Source organism: Gopherus evgoodei, chromosome 1 (assembly GCF_007399415.2).
Source record: "Gopherus evgoodei ecotype Sinaloan lineage chromosome 1, rGopEvg1_v1.p, whole genome shotgun sequence".
NCBI lineage: Eukaryota > Metazoa > Chordata > Testudines > Testudinidae > Gopherus > Gopherus evgoodei.
The window spans coordinates 17,316,895-17,343,091 of NC_044322.1; the positions used below are offsets into that span (position 1 = coordinate 17,316,895).

The 26,197-nt window shown below is 41.0% G+C and overlaps 1 protein-coding gene across 1 annotated transcript in view; it reads right to left on the minus strand.

The window, feature by feature from the left end:
- Window positions 1–26,197, minus strand: part of DLG2 (discs large MAGUK scaffold protein 2) — a 1,569,268-nt gene that overhangs the window by 1,527,745 nt on the left and 15,326 nt on the right. Inside the window, exon 2 of the mRNA XM_030558530.1 lies at window positions 15,178–15,309. Within this exon, the coding sequence (XP_030414390.1) occupies window positions 15,178–15,309 (132 nt within the window). The remainder of the gene's footprint in view (window positions 1–15,177; window positions 15,310–26,197) is intronic.

A 26,197-nucleotide genomic window follows, 5' to 3' on the forward strand; every position in this document is an offset into this window, starting at 1 on the left:
ATTAATGAAGCTTTAAAATTCAGTTTTTTGGTGTGTTTTCTTTATCTTCCCCCAACGATCCTGTAGTGTCAGCCTGATCACCTGACATGAGGGATGGATTGGTAACAGAAATTTGTCACAGTTTGGTGAGCAATTAAGAAGGGGGGAGCTCTGCAGAATTTACACCATCTATTTGTTTTACCCTTGTTATTTTGTGTTTGCTTTGCTTGGTACTGTTGGTGTTATATGTTGAGAACTGCATGAGTAAAAGTGAGTCCTAATAGGATAAGAAAACGCTATCTGGTTCTGTTCTGTTTAACCGGTTACTGTTTTCCTGCTCTGTTCATTTGGACGTTAGGAGTGTGGGTGGAACTGAACCTCTCGTTCGTAATTCCTTGGAGTGGAAGCCATGCGTGCGAGGAAGCTCTGAGGTCGAATTGAGATCCTTCTGTCCCGTCCCCTGTAGCGGTCAGTGTATAGAAGTGGGAAAGTCTGGCTTAGACTGTAATTCCCTCTGCTCTCTGTGTAATTCTCTTTTCTGTTTAAGTGTCAAACAGATGAATGAGTCTCTGGGTAAACCCTCTAAAAATAGTCCTTTAAATTATATGTTAAGTAAATGGCCTTTGCCCAATGGGCCATGTGTTTTTGTCCAGGTGGCAAGCCTCATGAAGGAGGACTTGGGGAGTCTTGTGAGTAAGAATGTTTAAGGGAAGAGACCAGGAGGGGTGGGGGCTAGATGAAAAGCCCACCCTCCTAGCTAAACTGGTAGTGGAACAAGTTGGTGCCCATGGAAGGGACGGTTCAGCAAGAAAAGCAGGATCGGGCCCAGGCAGGCAGGCAACAGAGAGAGAGAGAAAGAGATTGAAAAGCAGGTTGAAAAACTTTAAGGGTGTAGTGGAAGGAAGGAGTCAGTAAGTGTAAGCATGGAGATTTCAAATACCCAGGACTTACTTGGAATGGTGATTTAAGTTGATAAAAGTGGCTGTTGGGAGACAAGCAAGTGATTTAAGGGAGAGTGAGAAGTTAACTCTGTAGTTGCTGGAGAAAACGGCAGTTGAACTTTGTAAAAATGCTAAAGAAAAAAAAGTTTTTGGTGTCTGTGAAATGTTTGTAAATAAATTCAGGCAAAGAAGTTATTGGATTGCAATCATTTGGTGTGGCTATGAACAATTTAGTTGAATTAGCTGAAGAATTTATACAGTGTTATGTAATTAAAAACCTGGGCTGCCTATGAAACAAATACAAGAAACTATGGGGTAATTCCTCTGTTTTGCCTGAAGCCAACAAGAGTATTTGTATATTTCAAGTAATGATTGTCTGCCCAGAAAGGGTGGGTAGACCTCTTGTTTTTTTGTCTTTCAGATAATCAGAGAAAACTGATGCCAGCTGACCAGCATTCAACATACCATGCATTTACTGGCACAATAGAAATTATGTTTTGTGTTCTATGTTCTGTCTTGTGGTGTTTGTCTTGTGGCCAGAATTTTTGTGTTTCATATTTTTATAAAATAGTCTAGTTTAAAATCAAACAAAAAGGTTAAATTAAAATGCAGATATTTGTTTTGTTCAACTTGGAATACAAAGTGTTTGGATAAATCAGGAGAATGTGGTATACTAAAGTCTAATGCATTTCCTCAAGAAAAAGAAATTTCATTGGCCAAACTGTTAATTGCAAAAATTGTTGTTAAAATTTGCATACCAACAGTCTTTGAAAGCAAAGACATGAAAAGTTAACCCACTCCCCATATTGTACATGGGATCTTTCTGGCTACCTCAGATTTCTAGCCAGAGGGCTGGGGATGATGGAAGGCTATTGGACTAGAGGTTGTATTGAGTTAACTCCTCAAAGTGGGTGTGCTTGTCCTGGCTAGTTGCTCCAAAGCTCTGTAATAAGGTTATTTTAGTAAAAGGGTGTGTGTGGCATATATTAAATAATAAGACTAATTACTGTATAATGACAATGTTTATGTCTTCATTGTTGGGAAAAAGGTGTATAAGTAAAAAGTGGAAGTTTCCTTTGCAGGTTAAAAGAAGACAAGAAAGGAAGAAGAACAAAGCACAGAATGAGTTAACGGAAAAAAAAAAAATTAGCTAGCAAGCTCAGGCTATAGATAAGACACTGACTCCATTCAAGGACACTGCTCACAGTTAAGACTTGGCTAACAACTAGGAAAAGGAGGGCTTGAATTTGCCCACACAGCTATGAGATCTGAAAAACATTGCCAGGCACTAATGAAATGTGTTAAGTTTCTTTTCTCACAGGTACAGAAGGGCTACCCAAAGACCCTAGCAGCCCTGCCACTCCTTGGAACCAGGAGACGGGATTGATGTAAAGGTCCTGCGACAAAAGACTGCCTTGGCTCCATGCTGGAAAGGCCCTTATTAAGTCCTGCTACCTACCAACACCGCTGTGAAGTGCCAAAGGCTGACTGCTTGGTCCCAGGATTCTCACTGCAAAAAGACCCCTCCACCTCGGGAGAATTCTCCTACTGATGATTAGCCTATTTCACCTTCTAGCTCCACTGTGCCTTCTGGACAGTAGGGAAAAAGTACAAGGATGCTGCACCATGACTGTTTTGGGAAAGAAGAAGGAACACTCGCTCCACTGAAATTGCCAAAGTCCAGGAATTCCTAACTAGAAAGGACATTAAGAACTGACCCTGGTGAAGAAACAAAGAATTATACACTGGTGGGAGGACATTTGTGGGACACATGTTTGGGAATGTGGTATTAATTGGATTTTGGGGTTTATTCTACAGGCTGCGCCCTGTGTTTTGGATAAATCCTTCAGCATATATATCTCTCTCTAATTGGATTTTAAATAACAAGTACCCAAAGAGTTTGTTCTGCTACTAGAAATTTTACCCGTATTGAAACCATTCCAGTGACTAATAATGTATGCTATTAATGGAAATGCCTTTTGACAGTACCTGAGAATAGTTAAATAACAGGTGTATTATAGTACTACACCAAGAAAAGATGGTATTAAATATAACTGAGGCTGGGAAGGCATTGCAGTGGGATCTAGTATGTTTAGGAATCCGCGATTTCCTAAATGACCAGCTGATGGCCATTCGGAGTGATCTTGAGTACCAGACTTGGCCCACTGCCCTTACAGACGCATCAGGAATACCATCTGATCTGTGATCATGGAGACATACTTGGACACTTCCTGGGTGGAAGTGTGGCTTCCCAGGGCTGGGTGTGCGCCCTTATAGGGGATGAATGCTGTACTTATGTCCCAGAAAGCGCACAGGATATTAACAAGCACATCCTGTCAGCCAAACAGGCTTTTGAACAGTGGAAGGCCCAGGAAAGGAAACCTACTCTTTCTGATTCCCTCTGGGGCTGGTTACTCAACCTGGGAGAACTAGGGGAAGGCATTGTTCACCTCCTGCTCACTGGTGTGGTGTTGTGTATTGTTACTCTTCTCTTGCTTGCTTGCTGTAAAGCACTCCAGCTCCCTAGAGCTTAATCACATGTTATCCTTTAAATGTGAGAACACTCAGCCAAAAGTTTGTTGAGTATTCTCAAAGGAGGGAGTTGTTGGTGTCACTAAGCATAACCCTACGTAACTCGAGAGGGTGGAAGGCCACAAGAGTATGGTGCCTTCCTGGTTTTAGGCCTCAGCAGACAAGAGTCCCTCCATGTTTGAACTTTAATCGACCTAAAAGGCCAGGTGTAACAGCCGTTATCAGTTGCAACAGTTCTAACTGGTCTAAAGCAGAAATAATGAGGCCTGTGCACCTTTAGCAGAAGGACAAGATAACTTGCAGAAGGAAAACTTACTAATGAGCTGCCGCGGCCAAGATTACTTAATGCACCTGCGCTTACGTAATTGCTACAGGGGGAGGAAGGAGGAGGAGGGAGGGGAAACGGGGGATTGCTAGTCAGTGAGAAAAGTTCTCATGGATATAAAGGAACAGACTGCTTGTTTTAGGTGTGCTTGATCTGAGTCAATCTCCCTGCACCGCTTTGAGATCTCAAATAAACTTGGTTTGCTTCTCCACCCTAGTGTGTTTATTGGCGCGGCACACCAGGCGACGGACCTCCCCGCTGTTGCTTGGCCTCAGGCAGTTATCTGCTGGCAACAGTATCTTACATTGACCTAACTTTGTAATACAGACCAGGCTTTTCTCTGGATTCACAGTCATTTTGGTGTCAGCTGGAGTCAAAAAATTCCAACACTGAGTTTACGTCCCAATTCAGAATGCAAAGTAGAATATTAGGAAAGGAAATTCTGATTTTTTTTTTTGTTTTGAAAAGAAACTGAGACATTTCCATTTATGTTTTTCCATAAAAAAACAGAGAAGCTGCTCTGACTCTGGGGATTCCCCTGCAGAGGCAGCCTAGGGACTTCCTATCTATGGACCAAGGAGCTTAGAAGATCTGGAGCCCTGGCATGTTTAGATTTTGACAAAAATCACAATTTCCCATGAAAACATGTTCCATCACAAAATTTCCAACCAGCTCTCATCACCACCTTAATAAGGTCATTGTCAATCATCCTCTCCATCTTGACATCTATCAGAGTTGCCACCTCTCTCATTTTATCCTGAGTCTCATGGTATTTGGTGTTTTTCTGGAAACCCTGGCTCCTGAAGTCATGTGAGTACACGAAAAATCATCTAAGGAAAAAGTAAATTTCTAGCTCTTGTGTTTGTGGAGCAAAGCTTGAAAATGTGATTCCAATGCATCATAACAGCCCAGGCACCAAAAAGCAAACGAAACTAACTCAAACTGTATTAGTATTATTTTTAAATCTCATAATTTAAGATGATCTTATGATTTCAATGTTGATAAATGCAAAGTAATGCACTGTAATGGGTTGTGCTCACCACTGTGGCACCTCCTGCTGGTTGTTCCCGGAATTCGCTCTGCCTATCAGCAGGGCACCCCCCTCTGGTGGTCTCTCACTGCTTCTCCACCATCTCCACTGTCTGTGGGGACCTGCATCACTCCCAGACCGTGGCGTCCTCCTCAAAGCACGACCTTCCAGCTGTGCCCCAACTCTCTTGTCTCCTCCTTCCGGGGGAACTGGCAGTCCTTTGCCTGGCCTCTCACCGCAATGGCAAACTGCATCCCCTTACTCAGGGGGCAAACTACAGTCCTTTGGCTGGACACTTAATTCAGCAGCCAGTGGGGCAAAGGTGGGGACAGGCTTACTCTGGGCCCCAATGTAGGGACCCTATAGCTGGCCGCTCACTGCCTCTCCTTCCCCTCTGCCGCTACCAGCTTTCCCTGGGCCACTTTCCCATAGCCCCAGTACCTATTCGGCCCCTGTATCAAGGTCTCAGTCTGGGAGCCAGCCAGCTGAAGCTTCACTTACTCCTCTGACCCTGCTCAGTACTGCTCTGTCCCAGGTACTTCTCTCCACAGGCAGCCAGTCCTTCTCCCTGCAGCCCTTATTATAGGGCCCAGCCTGGCCTGGCCCCTGATTGGCTGCTTCTAAGCCTTCCTCTGACTGGCTGGGTTCTGCACAGCCACTCTAAGGGCTGCTATTAACCGTTTGCCAGCCAAGTGAGGGGCAGCTGCCCCATCACATGCACATTGGAAAATATAATCCCAACTATACATTCAAAATGATGGGATCTAAATTAGCTGTTATCACTAAAGAGAGAGATCTTGGAGTCATTTTGGATAGTTCTCTGAAAACATCCACTCAATATGCAGCGACAGTCAAAAAAGGCTAACAGAATGTTGGGAATCATTAAGAAAGGAATAGCTAATAAGATAGAAAATATAATGCCCCTCTATAAATCCATGGTATGCCCATATCTTAAATACTGAGTGCAGATATGGCTTCCCCATCTCAAAAAAGATATACTGGAATTGGAAAAGATTCAGAAAAGGACAATAAAAATGATTAGGGTTATGGAACAGCTTCTGTATGAAGAAAGATTAATAAAACTGGAACTTTTCAACTTGGAAAAGAGATGACTAAGGGGAGATATGATAGAGGTCTATAAAATCATGACTGGTGTGGAAAAAGTAAATAAGAAAGTGTTATTTACTCCTTCTCATAACACAAGAACTAGGGGTCAATAAATGAAATTAACAGGCCACAGGTTTAAAACAAACAAAAAGAAGTATTTCTTCACACAACGCACAGTCAACTGTGGAACTCTTTGCCAGAGGATGTTGTGAAGGCCAAGACAGGGTTCAAAAAAGAATTAGATAAATCCATGGAGGACAGGTCCATCAATGGCTATTTGCCAGGATGGGCAGGGATGCTGTTCGCCAGAAGCTGGGAATGGGCAACAAGGGATGGATCACTTGATGATTACCTGCTCTGCTCATTCCCTCTGGAGCTCCTGGCATTGGCCACTGTCAGAAGACAAGATACTGAGCTAGATGGATGTTTGGTCTGACTCAATATGGCCATTCTTATGTTCTTGGCCCAAGTGATGATTTTGAATGCTTAGGGTTAGCAATACTTTATCTTGTCACCCTTGGATTTTTCAGATACTGTCCTGTCCTGGTTTTCTTCCTACCTCTCTGATTATTCCTACAGTAACTCTTTCAGAGGGTGCTCCTCCTCCCTTCTCCATGTCTTGTGGGAGTACCTCAAGGCTGTGTCGCTGGCCCACTCCTGTTCTTCCTATATCCCCTGTTATGGGTTCCCCCTTCCGGGGTGCCACCTGCAACTGGGTAACCACTGAGCGCCCCCCCGCCCCGACCCACCAGCCTGGGCTCCCTCTCACACTGTGGTGCTGTGATGAGTTGCCAAGCTCTATAACTTGCTCTTTCACCAGCATACACACAGGTAGGGACACATCCAGCTGCAGTACTTACAGGCTGCTGTGATCAACTCTGTATGAGGAGGGTAGAGCTAAAGAACTGTCTAGCTGCTCAAGAGCAAACCCCCCTCTGGAGTGTAAATCCAAAATGATACCGTCTTGCGCTGCACAGAAATCTGTACAGTGTAAGCTCATGAAATTTCCCCTCTCCCTCAATGTGGAGAGAGAATATACAACAGCTTTTTTCCCCAGGTGATAACTTCCATGGTCCATTGCAAACTAAGTATTCCCCTGATAGGCCATACAACTTGAATGGGCCCTTCCCAGCCAGTCATTTAGAGACCCTTTTGCCCAGTGGGCGTTAGTCAGAAATAACTACATGTAATATAGATACACAGTCCATATTTCTAACTTCAGATACAAAAAGGCTACATACATACAAATAGGATAATCATATTCACTAAATCATAACCTTTTCAATGATATCTCACATGCCTTATCTCACATGACATACATCATAATCATGCCATAATCATATCATAATATTACTATGAAAAATATGGGGTGTTGTGTCACACACTCCATCTCATTCATGCACACCAATGCCTCACAAATCCACCTCTCCACCCTGACATGTCTCCTTCCATCCAATCTCATCGTGGTTCTCTGACATCTTCTATGAGAAGATGTGTCATTACTTTAAACTTAACTTGGCTAATCAAGCTCCTCGTCTTCCCTCCCAAAACCTCACCACTTCCTCCCTTTTCTATCTCTGTCAACAGCAACATCATTCTCCTCATCACTCATGCCTGCAGTTTGGTTATTTCCAATTCCTCCTTCTCACACAACCATGCCACATACCCAAATCCTGCCAATACTTCATCTTCAACACTTTTGAGATTTATCCCTTTCTTTCCATCCTCACAGCTACACTCCTTTTTCAGGCATCCATTACATCCTGCCTTGGCACATATGACATGCTTCCCTCTGGCCTAACATCCAGCCCCCCCTGCAGTCTACACAAAAAGCTGCAGAGAAAGTCTTCCTCCTTGTTATCATTTGATCATATGACCGCCCTGTTTGAATCCCTCTCCACATATGTACATATCAGTGCCAACTATATTTAAGACTCCCTGTTTCCACACAGTTACAATTTTCTTAAGGTCTTCTGGTCTGAAATTTTTCAGGATTGGCCTTTCTATGAAGATCCCACCTCCCCACTCCTCTCCAAAAAACCCTGAAAGTCTGAGTAAAACCCCTGATTTTTAGATTTGATTATGGTTTCAGAAATAAATGTTTTTCCTGTTTTAAAATCTCCTAACTTAATCTTAATTAAAACGTGTCCTTGGTAGTCATGTCACAATACTCAGTGCTTATGTTTTATTTCCTCCTTCTGTGCTATGGATCCCACAACCCTCCTCAATAAATAGAAAGACTGCCAAGAGGTACATAAATTCTTGATCACGTATCAGTTCTCCAGTGACTAGAGGACCACATTACACCTGCCATTAAAATTAAACAAACACTTGTGATGGAGTGAAAAATTACAATATGTAATATCAGGACAAGAATCTTACCTTTATATCTTGATTTGACAGATATGGTTGTTCTTTAAAGAAGGATTGTTTATAACAGAATTGAATAAAGTAAGCTGAACAATGTCAAGGGTATAAACAGCAACACCTTCCCCCTTTTTAGAATAATGACATAGCACCCTAAGCCTATAGATGTGGATTGTGTCACACATGACCAGCAAATTGTATAACCCTTAGGAGCGCATTTACAGCAGCTTTTAAAACAGGCAGTGTTACAACATCTATATTATTACCTAAAAACAGTGTAACAGAAACAAAGAAAATGAAGATTTTAGCTTGCAATATTCCTAAGAACACTCCAATTTAAAATGCAGAGAAAGTTACACAAGCATCAGCAAAAAAGATAAGGCACAGTATAAAAGTCCCCAGGAAATGTGTCATCCTCTAGAGGCCAGGTTTATCCGCGTTTTAGAAAAACCTATAGAGATTAGTTTTTACTTAATACTCCATAAGATGATTACAGCTATTTGTGGCGCTTTAATTCCTGGTAGAAACAAAATGACGTTTTATAGAGATGAATCCACACAAAAAACAACCACTCACATAAACCTCTTCAATCTATTCTCGTTCACCAGAACAGTTTTCTAATCTGTAAAATCATGCACTTTTCTTAACGAAATGAAGTCCAGATAAATGTATAGCAGAGGTTTTTAGAAATAAACTGTAGTAAACTGTATGTAATGCATCATGAAAACTGATAAAGAATACATAAAGAATAAAACTCAAGAAAATGTTCAGGAAGAGTTCTCAGATGGCCAGATGATTAGATTTAATATTTTTGCACTGAAAGACTTGAATCCACAAATAACAAAGACTGTCAGACAGAGATAAGGTACTGTATCTGGACATAGTAAATACCAAATATGCACCTCTTTCCATAAAAGCACAGTACAACATTTGGCTTTTGTCCTACAGATACAATCTATCTATGGTTAAAGATGAAAATCTACAGCTGAAGATAAAGGCTATAGAAAATGAGGAATATGTTTCATTGCTGGCAAGGAGGGGAGTCTAGCAAAGCATCTCTTTGGCTTCCAATGCCCGAAGAGGCAGGACTTTGGAGGCATGTGGCCCCACCAGTCCTCAGTATTCTCTTAGCAACACCAGGGATGGTGCCTTTACAATTTCAGGAGCTCCAAGACTGCTGGCCATTCTAATTCTCTGTGAGTTGTTTTGTGGGGTTAGGTGTTTGACTGTTGAGTGACAGAGGTGTGAGGAGGAGGAGGGTGGTTACTAAATAGAGGGGGAAAATAAACTAGGGGCTAAATCAGTGGGGCTGTAGGTTGAGGATTGAAACTGTCCCCAGGTGCATTAGCCAGCATGTGCATGGCAGGAGCAAGGGAGGAGATCATCAAGATAAGGCAACCCCTGCCCCCACCTCCAGTGGAACAAAGAGTCACTAGGGCCCAGTGCACGTCACCCCTTCAGTCAGTCCATGGGGCAGGATTCCACCTACACACACACATACAAGGGCAGGCCCAGTTCCCAAGAGCCCTGAGACTCGTCAGGCAGCACAGGAGATTCAAGAAGGTCAAAGTGGTCAGCACTACCCCAAGGACTCCTCTCACATCTGTATTGATTTGAATTCCTCAGTTATTGACAGCAAGATACTTGCTCAGAAGGAGGAGAAAGGTTCTTGGCAGGGAGGTGTAGGGAGGGTGGGCTGTGGCAGGATATGGACAAGTGCTTAGTTTAACCAGTGAGTTTTTGTAGTGAGTTTGAAAAAAATAAAATAAAATAAAAAGTTGTGAACACACTAATTAAAGCAATCTGGGTCTGTAGATGAATTAAGTCTGAGATGAATAATGGCAGATCAGAGGGGCACACTCAATATACATCCATCATCGCTCTAACCACTCTGCTTGTATGCCTTTCTGTCTACCCTCTGTCCATGTTGTATCTTTTTAGATTGTACATTCTTTGGATGCTACTGTAATATAGATAAGACACATAACTTTCTGAGGTACTGTAAATCTTTCCTTTATTCTTATTAATTAGTGCAAGGGTCAGCAACCTTTCAGAAGTGGTGTGCCGAGTCTTCATTTATTCACTCTATTTTAAGGTTTCGCGTGCCAGTAATACATTTTAACATTTTTAGAAGGTCTCTCTCTATGTCTATAATATATAATTAAACTATTATTGTATGTAAAGTAAATAAGGTTTTTTAAAAGTTTAAGAATCTTCATTTAAAATTAAATAAAAATGCAGAGCCCTGCAGACCGGTGGCCAGGACCCAGGCAGAGTGAATGCCATTGAAAATCAGCTTGCGTGCCGCCTTCGGCACGCGTGCCATAGGTTGCCTACCCCTGAATTAGTGGCTTTATTCCACTTTTCTTGCACACATTTATATATTTACAGTAATACCAGAACAAATTCCAAACTAGCATAAGTTAGAACGAGATAGGTGATGTGAATCAATGTAATTCACTGAAGTCAATGGAGCTACTCCAACTTACATCAGCTGAGGATCTGACCTATGATAAGAATCGTACCAATAATTGGGTTTGTGTATTTTTCTCACCCTAATTATGGAAGTTAGATACCTATAATTTTCCTCATGTGCTACTTCCTAGTACACTATTATTGTTTCCTCTGATCCCAGAATGTATATGACAATGAGCACATTCAGCATGATTATAAAGGGCTATCATTTCACTGTCTTCCCTATCTACTAGTCATTATATATTTGTAATTATTATTTTTATCCTTCCTTCTCTACCTCTTCCCTGTCTCATGGTATTTCTTTTTTCCTCTTGCAAGCATGCTTTCCCCAGTGATTTGCCCCCCAGGATTCAGTCTGAGGGAGATGCTGCCACTGGGGGAAGGGCCCAATCAAAGAGGCACATATTGCATTTGGATCTGAACAGTTACAATGAGGATCAGTCTAATTATTATGCCCTTTTCCTTGCAGAGTCTCTTCTGAAAATTAAAAACCCAGATTACAGCAGTGTGCTACAGAGAAACAAACTTTATAGCAGTAGAAACTTCCATGGACTGCAGGAAAGGCAAAAAAATTCCCAAATTACTCTTGCTGTACCAAGTTGGAAAAAGAACTACTGGACATAGTCTCTGTTGAGAGAATAATTTAGAACTAACTTAAAAGAAATGTAGGTTTCTAAATGGGAGTTCCTCCTCCTTCCTCTCCATTTCCACCCTCCTCTTCTCTGAAAGATTTATTATTTTTTCTGTTAGCATCTTAGAGTGAAGTTTTAAAAGCATTGTATTTGGGCTGCTGGACGTTAATAGGACTCTTGAGATTGCAGCGCCACACATCTCTTTGAGAATGTGCCCCTTAGCAACTGCTACTTAAACTTAGCAACATCAACAGGAAGTATAGCGATATGAGCAGCCTGCAGAGAATGGGGATGGTTTGGGGCCAGAATTAGAACCTAAATGACCAACCAGCAATAATCTTTTAATAAATAATTCACCAATCTTTGACTTATGTGAGTAGCATTTTCACGTCTCAATTCAGCCATCTTTTGGTTTATTTAGAATATTTTTATGAAAAAAGAAACCATGGTACTTTTTCCAGAACGGGCAATTTTATTCCTTCTGTTCCTTTCCAATTTGGAAATAATTAATCAATGTTTTTAAAATGCACTGAAGGTGGAAAATGTGGTGTAGATGTTGAGTGTACAGTTTAAACATGTAAGTCATACAGATAGCTACACATCTGAGGGCTCATATAAGAACTTGGCTACTCAAGAATGAAATGGACACTCTACCTCAGGTGCCCAAAGTTAGCTCTAAGTATATTCAATCCTTTCTCATCTATGCTTGTTACCAGTTATTTGAGAGAAGCTTTAGTTGTTTGGAAGGCATTTTGGAGGCAGCTAGAACAAGATGCGATTCAATCACTTCATACATGTGAACAAATTTACAAAAAATTAAACTCCAAGGGCCTTAAGTGAGTAGAACACCATTGAAGTTGTAAGTAGGGCAACCAGACAGCAAGTGTGAAAAATTGGGATGGGGTGAGGGGTAATAGGTACCAATATAAAACAAGTCCTGAATATTGGGACTGTCCCTATAAAATCAGGTTTCTGGGCTCCCTAGTTGTAGGGCGTACATAGAGCTGAATTGGGCCCGTCCAGTAATTACTAGTAGTACGACTCAACGTGTGAATGTTTACATCCAGAAGTGTTCAGGTTAATGATTTGGTAAGAATACACTATTGTGCTTTATTTATTACAACCTAAATTTTCAAAAGTGAGTAGGTGCCTCAGTTTGTAAATGCTCAACTTGAGGCACCTTAAAGGAGTCTGACTTTTGGAAAGTGCTAAGCACCCACTCTGAAAATCAGCCCCCTTTAAGATGTCTCAAGTTGGGCCCCCCAAAATTGAGCCATTCCAGATCATTAGTCACTTTTGAAAATGCAAGCCAATAACAAAATTATTTCATATTTATGAGGAAGCTGTGAGGCAGTAATACAGAGCTATCAAAGGAAGAGAACTAGAGAATAGGAGCACTGCATTGGATGTTTCTTTGTATGCCATCTAATGCATGGATAAAGGAGGCAGACTACTAAAGGAGGCTAAAACAGATGTCATCGAAGTGATTTTATTCAAAATAACGATTATGAAAAAACCCTCATTATTGATTATGTAATAGTATCATCTCACAGACTTGAAATATTGATGGGATGTCACATTTTTATCACTCAAGAAACTAGGCCAACCAAAGAGCAAATCAAATTCTATGATGAGAGAGTCTGAACATGTATTATCATTCCGAAGTCTCTTTATGAAAAAGACTATTGGGGTGGTAGGGACAGGGAGGGCTCCAGGTCCCAGTATGCCAAGCACGTGCTTGGGGCGGCATGCCGCAGGGAGCGCTCTGCCGGTTGCTGGGAGGGCGGCAGGCAGGATGCCTTCGGCGGCATGCCTGCGGAGGGTCTGCTGGTCCCACGGCTCCACCGAAGCTGCAGGACCAGCGGACCCTCCGCAGGCATGCCTGCGGGAGGTCCACCGGAGCCGTGGGACCGGCGACCGGCAGAGCGCCTCCTGCGGCATGCCGCCGTGCTTGGGGCGGCGAAATGTCTAGAGCCGCCCCTGGGTAGGGAAAGTGATTTAAAAGTAATAAAAATTAAAACATCAGCTTTTACTTATGAAATATTGCTCTTTTCAATCTATTGCCATAGTTGCCAAATTATTTTATTTATACTTTACTTCTGCTTATACATAAAACAATGTAACTTAATCATTTGTTCAAAATATGTTTTTTAATCTGATATCCATAACACCTTAAAAAAATTAAAGTATAGCCACCCCACAAAACACACACACAGTTAGCATGCTTTAAAGGATTATTTTGAAGTACTGCAGAAATAGGAGTTCCGAAAATAACAATTTCAAATATTCATTAGTGGATAAATACTATTGCTTCAGCAAGTGTACTAATTCTATACACATTTCCATATTCTTAGTCATTTCCACACAAAAACAAGAGGAAATTCCCCCAACAATCTCTGTTCTTTAGTACATATATATCAATAATTTTTCAATGCATTTGATATACATTCTGGGGGGGGGGAGCTGTATATTTTAATAAATACATATCCTTTAAAAAGGACAAGGAAGTTATAAAGAAAGACCAAACATTCTAAGGACTTGGGGGAGACATTATAATATTGAAAAGTAGAATAGCTTTTCCATTAATTATTTCCATTTGTGAAATAGTTTATAGATTGGCAAAACGGACTGTGCTGTACTTCCTCATAAATGCAACAAAATTACTGACGTAGTGTGTGAGCCTCACTCCTCCACTGATAACTGTTAAGAGCAGAGTATCAATGTGGAATGTTTCAGCTTTTTCCCATGATTAATCATAAATCATCCCTCAACACATTTCTATGGCTTAGCGTTGGCTCTGAATCAAACCTCCAGTCTATACGAAAATGTGGATCTAGATATATACTGGGCCAAACCTGCACTCTGGATCCAATATACCCAAGCTTTGGAGAAGTCTGGTTCCATAGACAACATTTCTACTATGGGCCTATAAGGTAATCAGAAATTCTTTCTACGACTGCATAGTCCCGGCAAGGACTTTGAGATCTATACTGCAGCTCCTTGTAAAGGCATAAAGCTATTACATTCTCAATCACTTCACAATAACAGCATCAGATCATATACTTAAATCAATAATTATTTTTACTTACAAGTGTGTCAGGGATCTTGAAGTCCATTGACCAGTGAAATACTGATGCCTTATCAAGCCTATGATAACTGTGCAATATCGGACTTATTTGATTCACATTAATGAAAAAGATGCTTTTAAACAGGACCATTCTCTAGATGGTTCCCAAAAGTACCTGGTACAGACGAAGCATGCTGTTTCACCTAGCATTTTTCTTGAATTATTCCTGAATTTCTTTGGTTACCCACGTTTTTTGTGCTAAAAATAAACATGAAGGTCACAAACATATTTTGGGCGACAATCTGGCCCTACTGAAGTCAATGGGAATTTTGCTATGCATCTCAATGGGCCAGGATTTAACTCTTTAAATTTGTATGGAAAAATATAATATATCCTACTCTTGGCCAGTCTCCAATCAAACTGAGAAAATAATATATACTCAGTTTAGCAATGACTAACATATGCCAACATTTAAAGAATTTTCTGCTTATTTTCCCTTCCCAATAACTGAGCAAATGTTTGTTTAAAATATTTAGGCAACTTTTGCCACCCAGACTCTAAAAGAATTGTTCCAGCTTGTCATCTCTTTGTCAGCTCATTTTGTACAAGATAGCCAGGTGCTGGTCAACCAAGATGCAGGTAATGGACACAACCATAAGCCCTCAGCATCCAAAGGCATAAGTCTAACTGTAGCAAATAAAGCTTTTTGCATAGGTACTTACCTATTAGTGCCTGAAATAAGCTGCTCTTAAAGATGCCCATCACTTTTTTAATGGCTTTTTTCAGTTGTTCTTCTTCCGGCTTCTTTAGCTGTTTACAATATTCTTCTAGAAGTGCTAAAGCTCGATCGGTATCTAAAAATAAATCATTACAAGAAGTCTGTTTTATTGACTTAAAAGATAGAATTTCAAGCGTATTAACTGACATTTTGGTCATCTATTAACAAAATTAGAGCAAAACTGCATTCATTAAAATGTTATCTAAAAATGTAGGCTGTAAATTGCCTTGTACTCAATGCACAGTGCTGTTATATTGCAATATTGGAGATAAAATAGACATTAACATGACATCAAGGCAATGAAACTTTATTGCATATCTGAGATCTGAGATGGAAACAAAAAACGACCTTTCCAATGACAAATGGGACAATGTTTAACCTCTAACAATCTAGGAATATCTCAAGGCTGAAAACATTTGTGTTCAGAATCTTAAATTATGAACCTGATCCTGCTCTTGCTGCCTTCAGTCGGTGCATGACCAAAACTTATGCAGAAAATACAAAATTATAAACAATAATCACTATTAGCAGCTAAAAAGAAAACTGGCCCTGACACACATTTGGAGAAGAGCTGAAAGTGTTTGATGTTTTAATTGTTGAAAGTACAAGGTTTGATTCCCTCCCTTCTGAGTATGGATGTAAAGGAAGGCAGAGCTCCAAGAATTTGAAATTTACTCCCTCTTTCCATTAGGTTGCCATCCATCTTTCCAGCAAAAAAGTGTGCTTCATGGCAGAATGGAACTCATATGTTGACTCAGTAACAGGAATCCAGCCTTTCTGTGGGAGTTTAAAGGAACAAGGGGTCTGATTAGCCACTGCTTTGCAGCTTTTGAAGTCATTTACATGAAGTGAGTGTGAAGTGGGTATAAAATGTCACCAAAACAGAATGGCAACATTTTAGAGTCACTCTGCACAGATGTAAAAGGCTATACAAGATGCAAGGTAGTGCAGAATCAAGCCCCTAGTGTCAAGTGTTCCTGAGATGTTTGTACCACTCCTCTGTGAATTGTGCATCTAGCCCTGCAAAGTTTGCACAAACTCATTCTGTAATTATATATTACCCCAGATGATTGCAATATGATTCTTCTGTAGCACAACTAAAAAAGATATGAAATCAATAACTATATTTCCTGCAGTGGAGTTAAATGCAAGAGCCATTGTAGGTGAGGCTCACAATGTCTGAAGGGTTTGAGCTTAATGAAAGCAAGAGTTTCTTTCAAATAAAATTGATTAAAACAGATCACTTTTAATAAATCCAGATAACACCAAGGTTTGGAACCTGGCTGGGCTGGTGTTGTGACAGATAAAGCACCCATTTTTGCAAAGGAATTACAATGTGTTTGGAGTGCAGTTATAACTACATGGTTTGCAAAGCAGTTGGGGACAGTTGTGTGTGAAAAGCAGCCTGAAGGTTTGAATACAGATTCTAAAATCAGTGCTAAGTCAATACAAGCTTAATTGCTGCTTTGTCCATTCCTGGACAAAGCATTAGGAATATGGTAAATAAATGTAGATAAAGAAATAATATTGCCAGCTCTAATCATTCAAAAATCTTCAGTCATGGCTGCCAAAAATAAAGGGATTTATTATTTTTAAGCCAATTTTGCTTTTCTGGTTTCTGAGCCTTTAAGGTCCATTCATACCATCTTGTCAAGCTTATTCTGTGACTACAAGGACTAGAAACTTCCTGGTTTTGGAAAAAAAGAAAACTGAGAATTTAGCATAATCACTTCTCTCTAGCAGCTGAGGCTTTTGGAAAAACATCATATATTGCAAGACTGGCAATATAATTGTGACAGGTGACAACCCTGAAACAATATTCTCAGTAAAAAGAACACGAATACTTGTGGCACCTTAGAGACTAACAGATTTATTTGAGCATAAGCTTTCGTGGGCTAAAACCCACTTCATCGGATGCATGTAGTGGAAAATACAGTAGGAAGATATATATCTATACACAGAGAACATGAAACGATGGGTGTTACCATACACACTATAAGGAGAGTGATCAGTTAAGGTGAGCATCTCCTTGTCAGTTGCTGGAAGTGGGCCATTTTCATTACCACTACAAACAGTGCTTTTTCTCTCCCGCTGATAATAGCTCACCTTAACTGATCACTCTCCTTATAGTGTGTATGGTAACACCCATCGTTTCATGTTCTCTGTGTATAGATATATATCTTCCTACTGTATTTTCCACTACATGCATCCGATGAAGTGGGTTTTAGCCCACGAAAGCTTATGCTCAAATAAATCTGTTAGTCTCTAAAGTGCCACAAGTACTCCTTTTTGCTGAGAATATTGTTTCAGGGTTGCCACCTGTCACAATTTTTTTGCCAGTCTTGCAATATATGATGTTTTTCCAAAAGCCTCAGCTGCTGGAGAGAAGTGATTATGCTAAATTCTCAGTTTTCTTTTTTTCCAAAACCAGGAAGTTTCTAGTCCTTGTAGTCGCAGAATAAGATTGACAAGATGGCAAAAGAATTGTTTGTAGCGGTAATGAAAATGGCCCGTTTCCAGCAATTGACAAGAAGATGTGAGGAACTGTAGGGGAGAAAAATAAGCATAGGGAAATAGTTTACTTACTCTAATGAAAAAGACAAACTATCTAATAAATTATTAGTTTGTCTGTGTATATATATATAGAGAGAGAGAGAGATAATTGATATTATATAGTATATACAGATATAGATATAGATATGCATTAGGTCAGTGGTTCTCAAACTTTTGTACTGGTGACCCCTTTCACATAGCAAGCCTCTGAGTGCAACCCCCTTATAAATTAAAAACATTTATTTATATATTTAACAACATTATAAATTCTAGAGGCAAAGCGGGGTTTGGGGTGAAGGCTGACAGCTCGTGACCCCCCATGTAAGAACCTCGTGACCCTCTGAGGGGTCCCGATCCCCAGTCTGAGAACCCTTGCATTAGGTTCTCTTTTAAATGTGAGCAATGTTGTTTGATCATAGATGTTCTGTTCTATAAATGAAACAATGTACATCATTAACAAAAATAATGGAGAAAAGAAAATACAGTAACTTGTCAGTAAGATGCAACTTGAAGTAATGGTCTACAATAAAGAAAGGGAGATTTAGGTTAGAAAATCTTTTGGAACAGTGCAGCTGTTTACACCAGGCAGGGTTGCCGAGATCGGGTTCGGGCCCTGGTGAAAAAAAATTTTCGGGCTCCCCAGCAAGGGCAGACTGGCTAAACATGGCCAATGAAGCCAGGGAAGCTGGGCCTCCTTCCAGACTGCCAGGCCTCGGTAATTTGTACCAGCTCCCCCCTGCCCTTCCCGGCCGTCGGCCCTGACACCAGGTAATAGCCTCCGCCATGCAGCCTCACACTGTTATCCAAGGAGGAGTCAGTCTTTGATCAGGTGACTTTCAAGGAACACTTCAGGGTTGCAGGAAATGATGCAATCAGTACGGAACCCAGAATGCAACCATAAAATAAAGTTTTTGACCCTAGAGAAATAATTTTGACCCCAAATCAGCAGGAGTATAGGGCTGGCTTCACAGATGAGCTCAGGTCCCTTCTCCAATAGCCCTAGTAACACCATACCATAAACATGTGTGCACATGTATTACCCTGCCTGTGTATATCTGTGCCTGTATCTCTGTATAGAGCTCTGTCTCTTCTGTTCAGCACTGTCTTTGGGTCTCCCAGCTCTCTGTCCTGTCCTGTGCTCCGTGGACTCCCTGGATTCCAGGATTAAGTGTTCCCCAGTGATCTTCCTTGCTGCATCCTCCCCAGTGCTCTGTGGCCCGTCATCACTCCATCATACTGTGTCCCCCTATCATGCTCTCACCCCACTCCCAGAGTCCAATCTGCCAAAAGCCCCCTCACAGCAGTGATGGGGGAGGATGCTATTTGGTACCCTCAGCCTCCTCCCATCTGTTCCAAACATGGGAGGAAAGGATTCATACTCCTGAAATCAATAGGAGACAAGCTGGACTCTTTCCTCAAGCTCCCTCTATGGCTGGGTCTAGGAGTGCTTCTCAACTGGTAAATGGAGTCTTTGCCCACCAGTTGTCGTCATGTGGCCACACAGAGAAAGTAGGGGAGAATGCTGAGTTTTCTGCTGCTGCTGCAGGCAGCAATGTTGTTAGGGCGAAGCCTGGACTCTTCGTCCCTTGCTTGCCTCCCATCTGCCACAGGCTCAAAGCTGGAGGCATGGGAAGACATGTCATACCCAAGTAGTTTCACCAGTGCCCAAACAGAGTTTGGAGTAACTCTGCTGCTGATTGTGTTGTCTTTTGCTGTCTATGAAAAAACTGAGCTCCTGACTACTTTAAGTTATTCAGAGTACTTTCCATATGAGCTAGGCTGTTAGCCCCCAAATCCTGCCCAAATTACAGCTCAGATAATTACGTGCTTGCCTAATTTCCCTCTCCAGCGTTGATAGAATATTTTTAACTTCCTGTCCTAAACTGAGGCACAGAGTTGCTGTGCACTGTTAAACAACCTGATGCCATTTCCCCCAGAGGTGGCAGCAATTCAGTGGTGGATGAAGTGACTCCCATGTCTATTTTAGTTTGTACATCAGTCTGTGGAATGCTATGTTATCATTTGGAATTATGTCACGTTGATACTATTATAATGTGCCAACTATGACCATGAAACCACCACCATTAGATGTATTTCAGGAAAGACAAGGAATTGATGACAAATGTGGAAATTTGTAATGATGTTGAAAATGAACTTGGTGATCCAAGAGACAATTTTGCAGGTTATAAATTCTTTGAGGCACCGACTGTATGTGTTTGTATAGCAAAATGGAGCCCCAATCTTGTTCAGCGCCTCTGGGTGCTTCCATAATATAAGTATTAAATAATATATGCCTGATTTTTACATTGTATGGCACACCTCCTACAAAGTGCTAAGTTCCCTCATCTCCTAATTATACAGACATTGAGGGAGCTAAGCACCTTGAAAGTTTGAGCAGTATGAAAGCTAAGACATTCAAGTTATGTTGGCACGGTGCAGGACTGCCTGGACTGCAGCTCAGTTGTTCAGAAAGGCACCCCAATACCTGTCATAATAGATATCAGATTAAACACAAATGCGAGCAGTTGAATTTCAACATGTTCACTAGATCAGAAGAAAGGCTGAGTGATGATTTTCATAAAGAACTGAGACACAGGGTATGTGGGGTGAGAATATTCCCATCATTAGACAGTTTACATTTTGGCAGCCAAAATAAATAAGTACTTTACTATATAAATGTATATATCATGAAACAGCCCAGCAATCGTCACTCCTTCCTGAAATTGCCATGAATCAATTTTACTCCAAGTTTACAATGAAAACAAATTCAAGCAAATCCAAACAGCTTATTAAACAAACACCTAAAATTCCAACAAATTCAATGTCCATTTCATGAATTAAATGGGCCAACTAAAAATCCATCTCCAATTCTCCACAAGCCTATGTTAGACAATATCCACTCCACACTGGAACTGTCTAATGTCCCTATGCTTTCAAACTCCTAGCTTTGTCCCCACTCCCACCAGCTTGTATATTAAGGTAACTACTTTTTAAATTAATATATTCAACTAAAACACTAAATACAAGCCAAACATTAAACTGAACAGAGTCTAACTCTACAAACTCTGACTCACATACACCCAAAATTACTTTAGGCTTATTTGGAACTGCATCACATTGCCTCGTTCACTTTCCACTTGTCTTTATTGAATTTCAACTTGTTGATTACAGACCAATTCTCCAATTTATCAAGGGCATGTTGAGTTCTAATCCTGTCCTTCAAAGTACTTGCAACCCCTCTCAGGTTGGTGTCCTCTGAAAATTTTTGTAGTTTAGATACAATTTATAAACTAAAAGAAAGTTATCTACAGCCATTGTCAAAAATAGTTGCTTAAACCTATGTGCACACATGGGTACCAGAGCACACACACTATGTAGCTGAGTACACAATTACCTCTTTCTATGGAGAATCAGTCCCCATGGCTTTGTCCTTAAAGATACATTGAACCATTTTTGTACAAGAACAAAGATTAATATCTTAAAATTACAACTGATTTTACATTTAAAAATAAGGGGTGAAATTCTGGCCCCATTGAGATTAGTGGGAGTTTTATAATTGACTTCAGTGAGGCCAGGATTTCACACCAATATATTTAAAATCAGCTATGTCTAAATCTACGTATCAGAGATCTGCACTTCCCTTGCAAGAACTGATGGCGTCACACAGCTAAAACAGGCAGTACTGTATAGGAAAATGCTCTTTTTTTTTAATTTTATTTTTCTGAAAGGTGCTGGTGAGCTCAATTTTTATAGGAAAATTATAGAATCACTGAAGTTTGGTATTGGCAAAAAGAAATAAGGAGAATTTCAGCTTCAGTTTGGCAGGTAAAAAATGTACAACTAAACACATAGTTTGTGTATATGTGAGGCTAAAGAGGTGATTGTACATATTTTCCATGTACACGCTATACCCATACCTTGTGCAGATATTTACACCAATACAGATTGTGTATGAAGTAGACATAATCAGAATTACAGTCTTACACACTCATTTTACGTTGGTGTAAAAAACTACACAACATGCAGCACAATAGTGGGTCAGGCCCAATAAATGTACTTTGAAGCTCTACAGTTTTGTTGGTTTGTCACTTTGGGCCTGATCCTACAGTATTTACAGGACAGCAGGATTGGACTTTTCTTCCCCTCTACAGGCTTGTGTACAAACAAACCTTTCATCACTTGAGTTATACTGGGGTACTTCAGGCAGTATAACCCCCCCCTAGTGTGGAGTCAATTACATTGTCATAAAAGTACTTTATACCAAAAGAGTTTATTTCTTTACAGAAAGGAGTGTTTCCACATTAGGACTTTCACCAGCGTAATTATTTCAGTTTAAAAAAAAAATCATATCCTAACTGACATAGTACAGGCAGTTGATGTGAATATAGAAGTAAAATTTTAAAAAAAATGTGATTTTTATGAGAGATTAATTCATATTAAAGGAGCAAGTAAGTTGCCAATGTTAGTTGGATGCTTTCCTGGAAGTTTCATCACATGACAATTTTTAATTAATATAGTAATCATTAATTCCTGGGGACTCCAGGACAATCCTGGAAGGTTGGTAACCCTAGAAGTAAGATGTAGTTAATTCAAAATCAGTCTCAGAAGGTAAGTGTACACAGCAAAAAAAACAAAAAAACAAAAAAACAAAAAAAATAACCTGTGGCAGTGAGTCTCAGAGCCTAGGTCAACTGACCAGGCCTTGTGGGACTGGCGCTGAGGGGCTACAAATAGCAATGTAAATGTTTGGGCTCAGGCTAGAGCCCAGGCAGTCTATGAGGCCCTCCATCCTTGCCGAGGTTCAAAGACTGGGCTCTAGCTCAAGCCCAAACATCTACACTGCTACTTTTAGCCCTACACCGGGAGCCCTGAGAGACTAACTCAGTTGATCTGAGCTCTTAGACTCACTGCTATGAGCCTTTTTTTGCTGCATAGACTTATCCAGAAAGACTCTATTCAAGGTATGTCTTCACTGCAATGTTAGCCCAAGGCTAGTGGGATTCAAGTCAGCTGACCATGGGTTTTGTAAGCCCAAGGCTTGAGCATCCACACTTACAGGTGATCCTAGGTTTATTATTTCTGGATCCAGGTCCCAAACCCAGGCTCCAACATCCACACTACAGGATGCAGACCCAAGTCAAACCACCGTATCCCAGCCTTCCTAGCACTGTCCCCAGCTGTGGCCACTTGAGAACCTTGGTTTGTGGTGCAGCATAGGATAAACTTGACTGTCCATCCTACATGTTACAGCCCACTAACATATCCTACCAAACCACATTTTGAGTCTGCGTGCTCCCAGCAACCAGGACTAGCAAGATGGAGTCACCATTCCAAGAGCTTGTCTTGCTTGGGCTTTCACTTCTGTTTCATAAAATGGGCAGAGGATCCATGAAAAGCTGGTGGACATGCTGGCAGCCTTTTCTGACCTACTGAAGGCACCTGATGGAAGAGGAGGAAGATACAGATATGGAAGACTTGAACTGGCTGATGCTGCTCATGACCCTCAGTATAGCCGCTGATGCCCCCTACATAGATCAGTGCTTCTGGTGAAAGGTCACAAGCACAGATGGGTGGGAACATATCATACAAAACTGGGATGACCAGCAGTGGGTCCAGAACTTTTGCATGAAGAAAGCTACATTTCTGGAGCTTTGTAAGTAGCTTCCCCAATCCTCCAGCATCAAGATACATGAATGAAGATGGCCATACTAATTCAGAAGTGGGTTGCTATAACCCTCTAGAAGCTGGCTACCCCAGGCTGCTACCGGTCTGTTGCTAACCTGTTTGGTATTGAAAAGCCAATTGTAGTGGTGGAGGTTTCTGAGGCAATCAGGCATATGATGGTGGGCATAAACAATAGTCCTGAACCAATTCCTAGTTTTGAGAAAATGGGATTTCCAACTGTGCTGGGGCCATTGATGGGACTCATGTGCCCATAATTTGCCCTCCTCAAGGAGCACAAAAACATAAACTTCAAAGGGTACTACTCCATTGTTATGAAGGCCCTTGTGAATCACAAAGGGCAATTTATGGATGCCAATGTGGGCTGCACTGGAAAAGTTCATTATGCCAAGGTTTTCTGCCAATCAGGAGTCTACATTCATAGACAGGGACACTATTCCCACCGCACAACATTGTTCATAAATGTAGTTACTGTTCCCCCTGCTATTCAGGGAAGGATCCCCATATATCCCATTTTGGTGTAGCTTATGAAACCATAGTATGATATGAGAGGGCTTGGCAAAAGAAGGTTTAATCACACACAAAGCAGGTACAGAATGGTGGTTGAATGTGCATTTGGCAGACTAAAATTTTGCTGGGTTGTCTACAGACCCACTGGATTCCAATGTCATCAATGCTGTCCACATTATTGTGACTTACTGCACTCTAAACAATCTTTGTGAAGGCAAAGGTGATCCATTTTCCCTTACACACTCAACCAGAAAGTGCACCTATTACAGCTGGAGCAGGATGCACCCGGGCAACAGAAATCAAGTATGCTCTGTGCTCCCATATTATATGCTTGCATAGGTGAACGAAAGATGGAGAATAATACTCTTATGAATGTTTTTGTACAATGTTTACAGTAAATGACAGTCACATCATACAGTGAAATAGGCAGGTTGATTGTCATGCATTTATTTACAGATGAGATGACTGCTTATGAATTGGGGAGAGGGCATGTGGCAAAAACTATGTGTTTACCATACACATTGATGTAAATAAATGTATTGAGAAATTGTGTTTAACTTTAGATACAACTTCCCAGTAGTCCATTATCATGTGTTTATTCTTATTATATGAAATACACATTATATGACTTGATGCTTTCTTAATTTCTTAAATAAACTTTCTTAATAAAATAAATGCCTTTATTTGTGAACATAGATGTTTTACAAAAAACACAGGACTAAACCATTGCCAGGCAGTCCAGCTGCCATTAGCACACCAAAACACCAGTAATAAACCAGTATCAAAATCATTAATAAAACAAAGTGCATAAACCAAACACTGAACAGTAAAAACAGCACAACTAGTGTCAACAAATACATTCCCTAATGTTGTATATCCCTTGGTCCCCCATTTTTCCCTTTCTTGCACATTTATTGTACACCACTGCAGGGGACTGGAAGTCTGCAGAGGGTTGAAGCCAGCAGACAGGGCTGAAGCTCGCAGAGGATACATTTGCCCTGTCCAACTGCTGCTAAGTCCTGGTTGCATGGGCCACTCAACCATGGAATTGTTCAAAGTGTTCCTGGCTGCACATGGTACTGTGCATGGGACTCAGGATGTAGTACAGGTGCAACAGAAGCCTGTACTCTTGCAGCCATAATCAAAAGCAGCCTCTTGAACATGTCTTTCTGCTGTGCTCTATCTTCCTCCCCCAGCAGACGTTCCTGCTTCAGAAAGTGTGCTGCAAGCCTCCTCTCGCGCACTGCAATTTTGTTCTCTCTCTCTCTCTCTCTCTGCAGCCTGCCTGTGCCTTTCTGCTCACCATGAATCCTTCTCCCTCTGGTGTTGCACCTGTTTGCTGGCCCTGTCCAGAATGTCCAATATAAATTCCTCATGGAAATGATTCCATTTGAACCGGCCCATGACAGTTCTGAATTCCCAGGACCTGCTGGAGTATGGCCACGCTGCTGAGGGGGAAGGCCCTGCAGAGATTGAAGGTCCTAAAAGCAGGCATCAAACAGTGCATTATTGTCTTAGTACTTCAAAACAGGTTCAGTGCATCCACAAAGAAAAGTGCCTTGTGGAATCTCAAGGCCAAAAAAATTATACATTATAAAACTGAGATTCAGCCTATTGTGAGGGGAAAATGTGAGTTCCCAAAAGCTCCATGAACACAACTGTGTTTAATCCAAGTGAAAAATCCCAGTGCACAAACAATGGTAAATTAAAATTTACAAATGCTTCTTCTTTAAAAATTGTACACCACATTTGACATTTGGGCAAGATGGGGCATAAGCTTTCTCTATCCTTTCAGAAATTCTATATTCTGGAGGACATAATTCTAGAGGTTCCTGAATGGCAAAGGGACTTGTTATTCCAAGCTGCTGGTAGCAAGCCAGTCATGTATGCCACAGAGGTTTTCAAACTCATGATGACTGCGCACCACCTATACGAGTGGAGTTGGCTAGTGACCTACAGAGGTGAACCAGGAAAAAGAGCTCTTCACCAAAATTTGCCTACGTATCTGAAGGTCTTACTACCAAAGATTTGCAGCTATCAGCACTCATGGTTGGGTCAAAATTCATGGGGAAATCAAAAGGATGCTGTGTTAGCATCCACATGGATTACTGCCTCCCTATGGCTTCTGATGAAGCCTGCTGTGCATGCATCTACCCACATGTAAAACACATACGATAATGTGGACCCTCAAAGAACTACACAGCCATCCCATTGCCCAC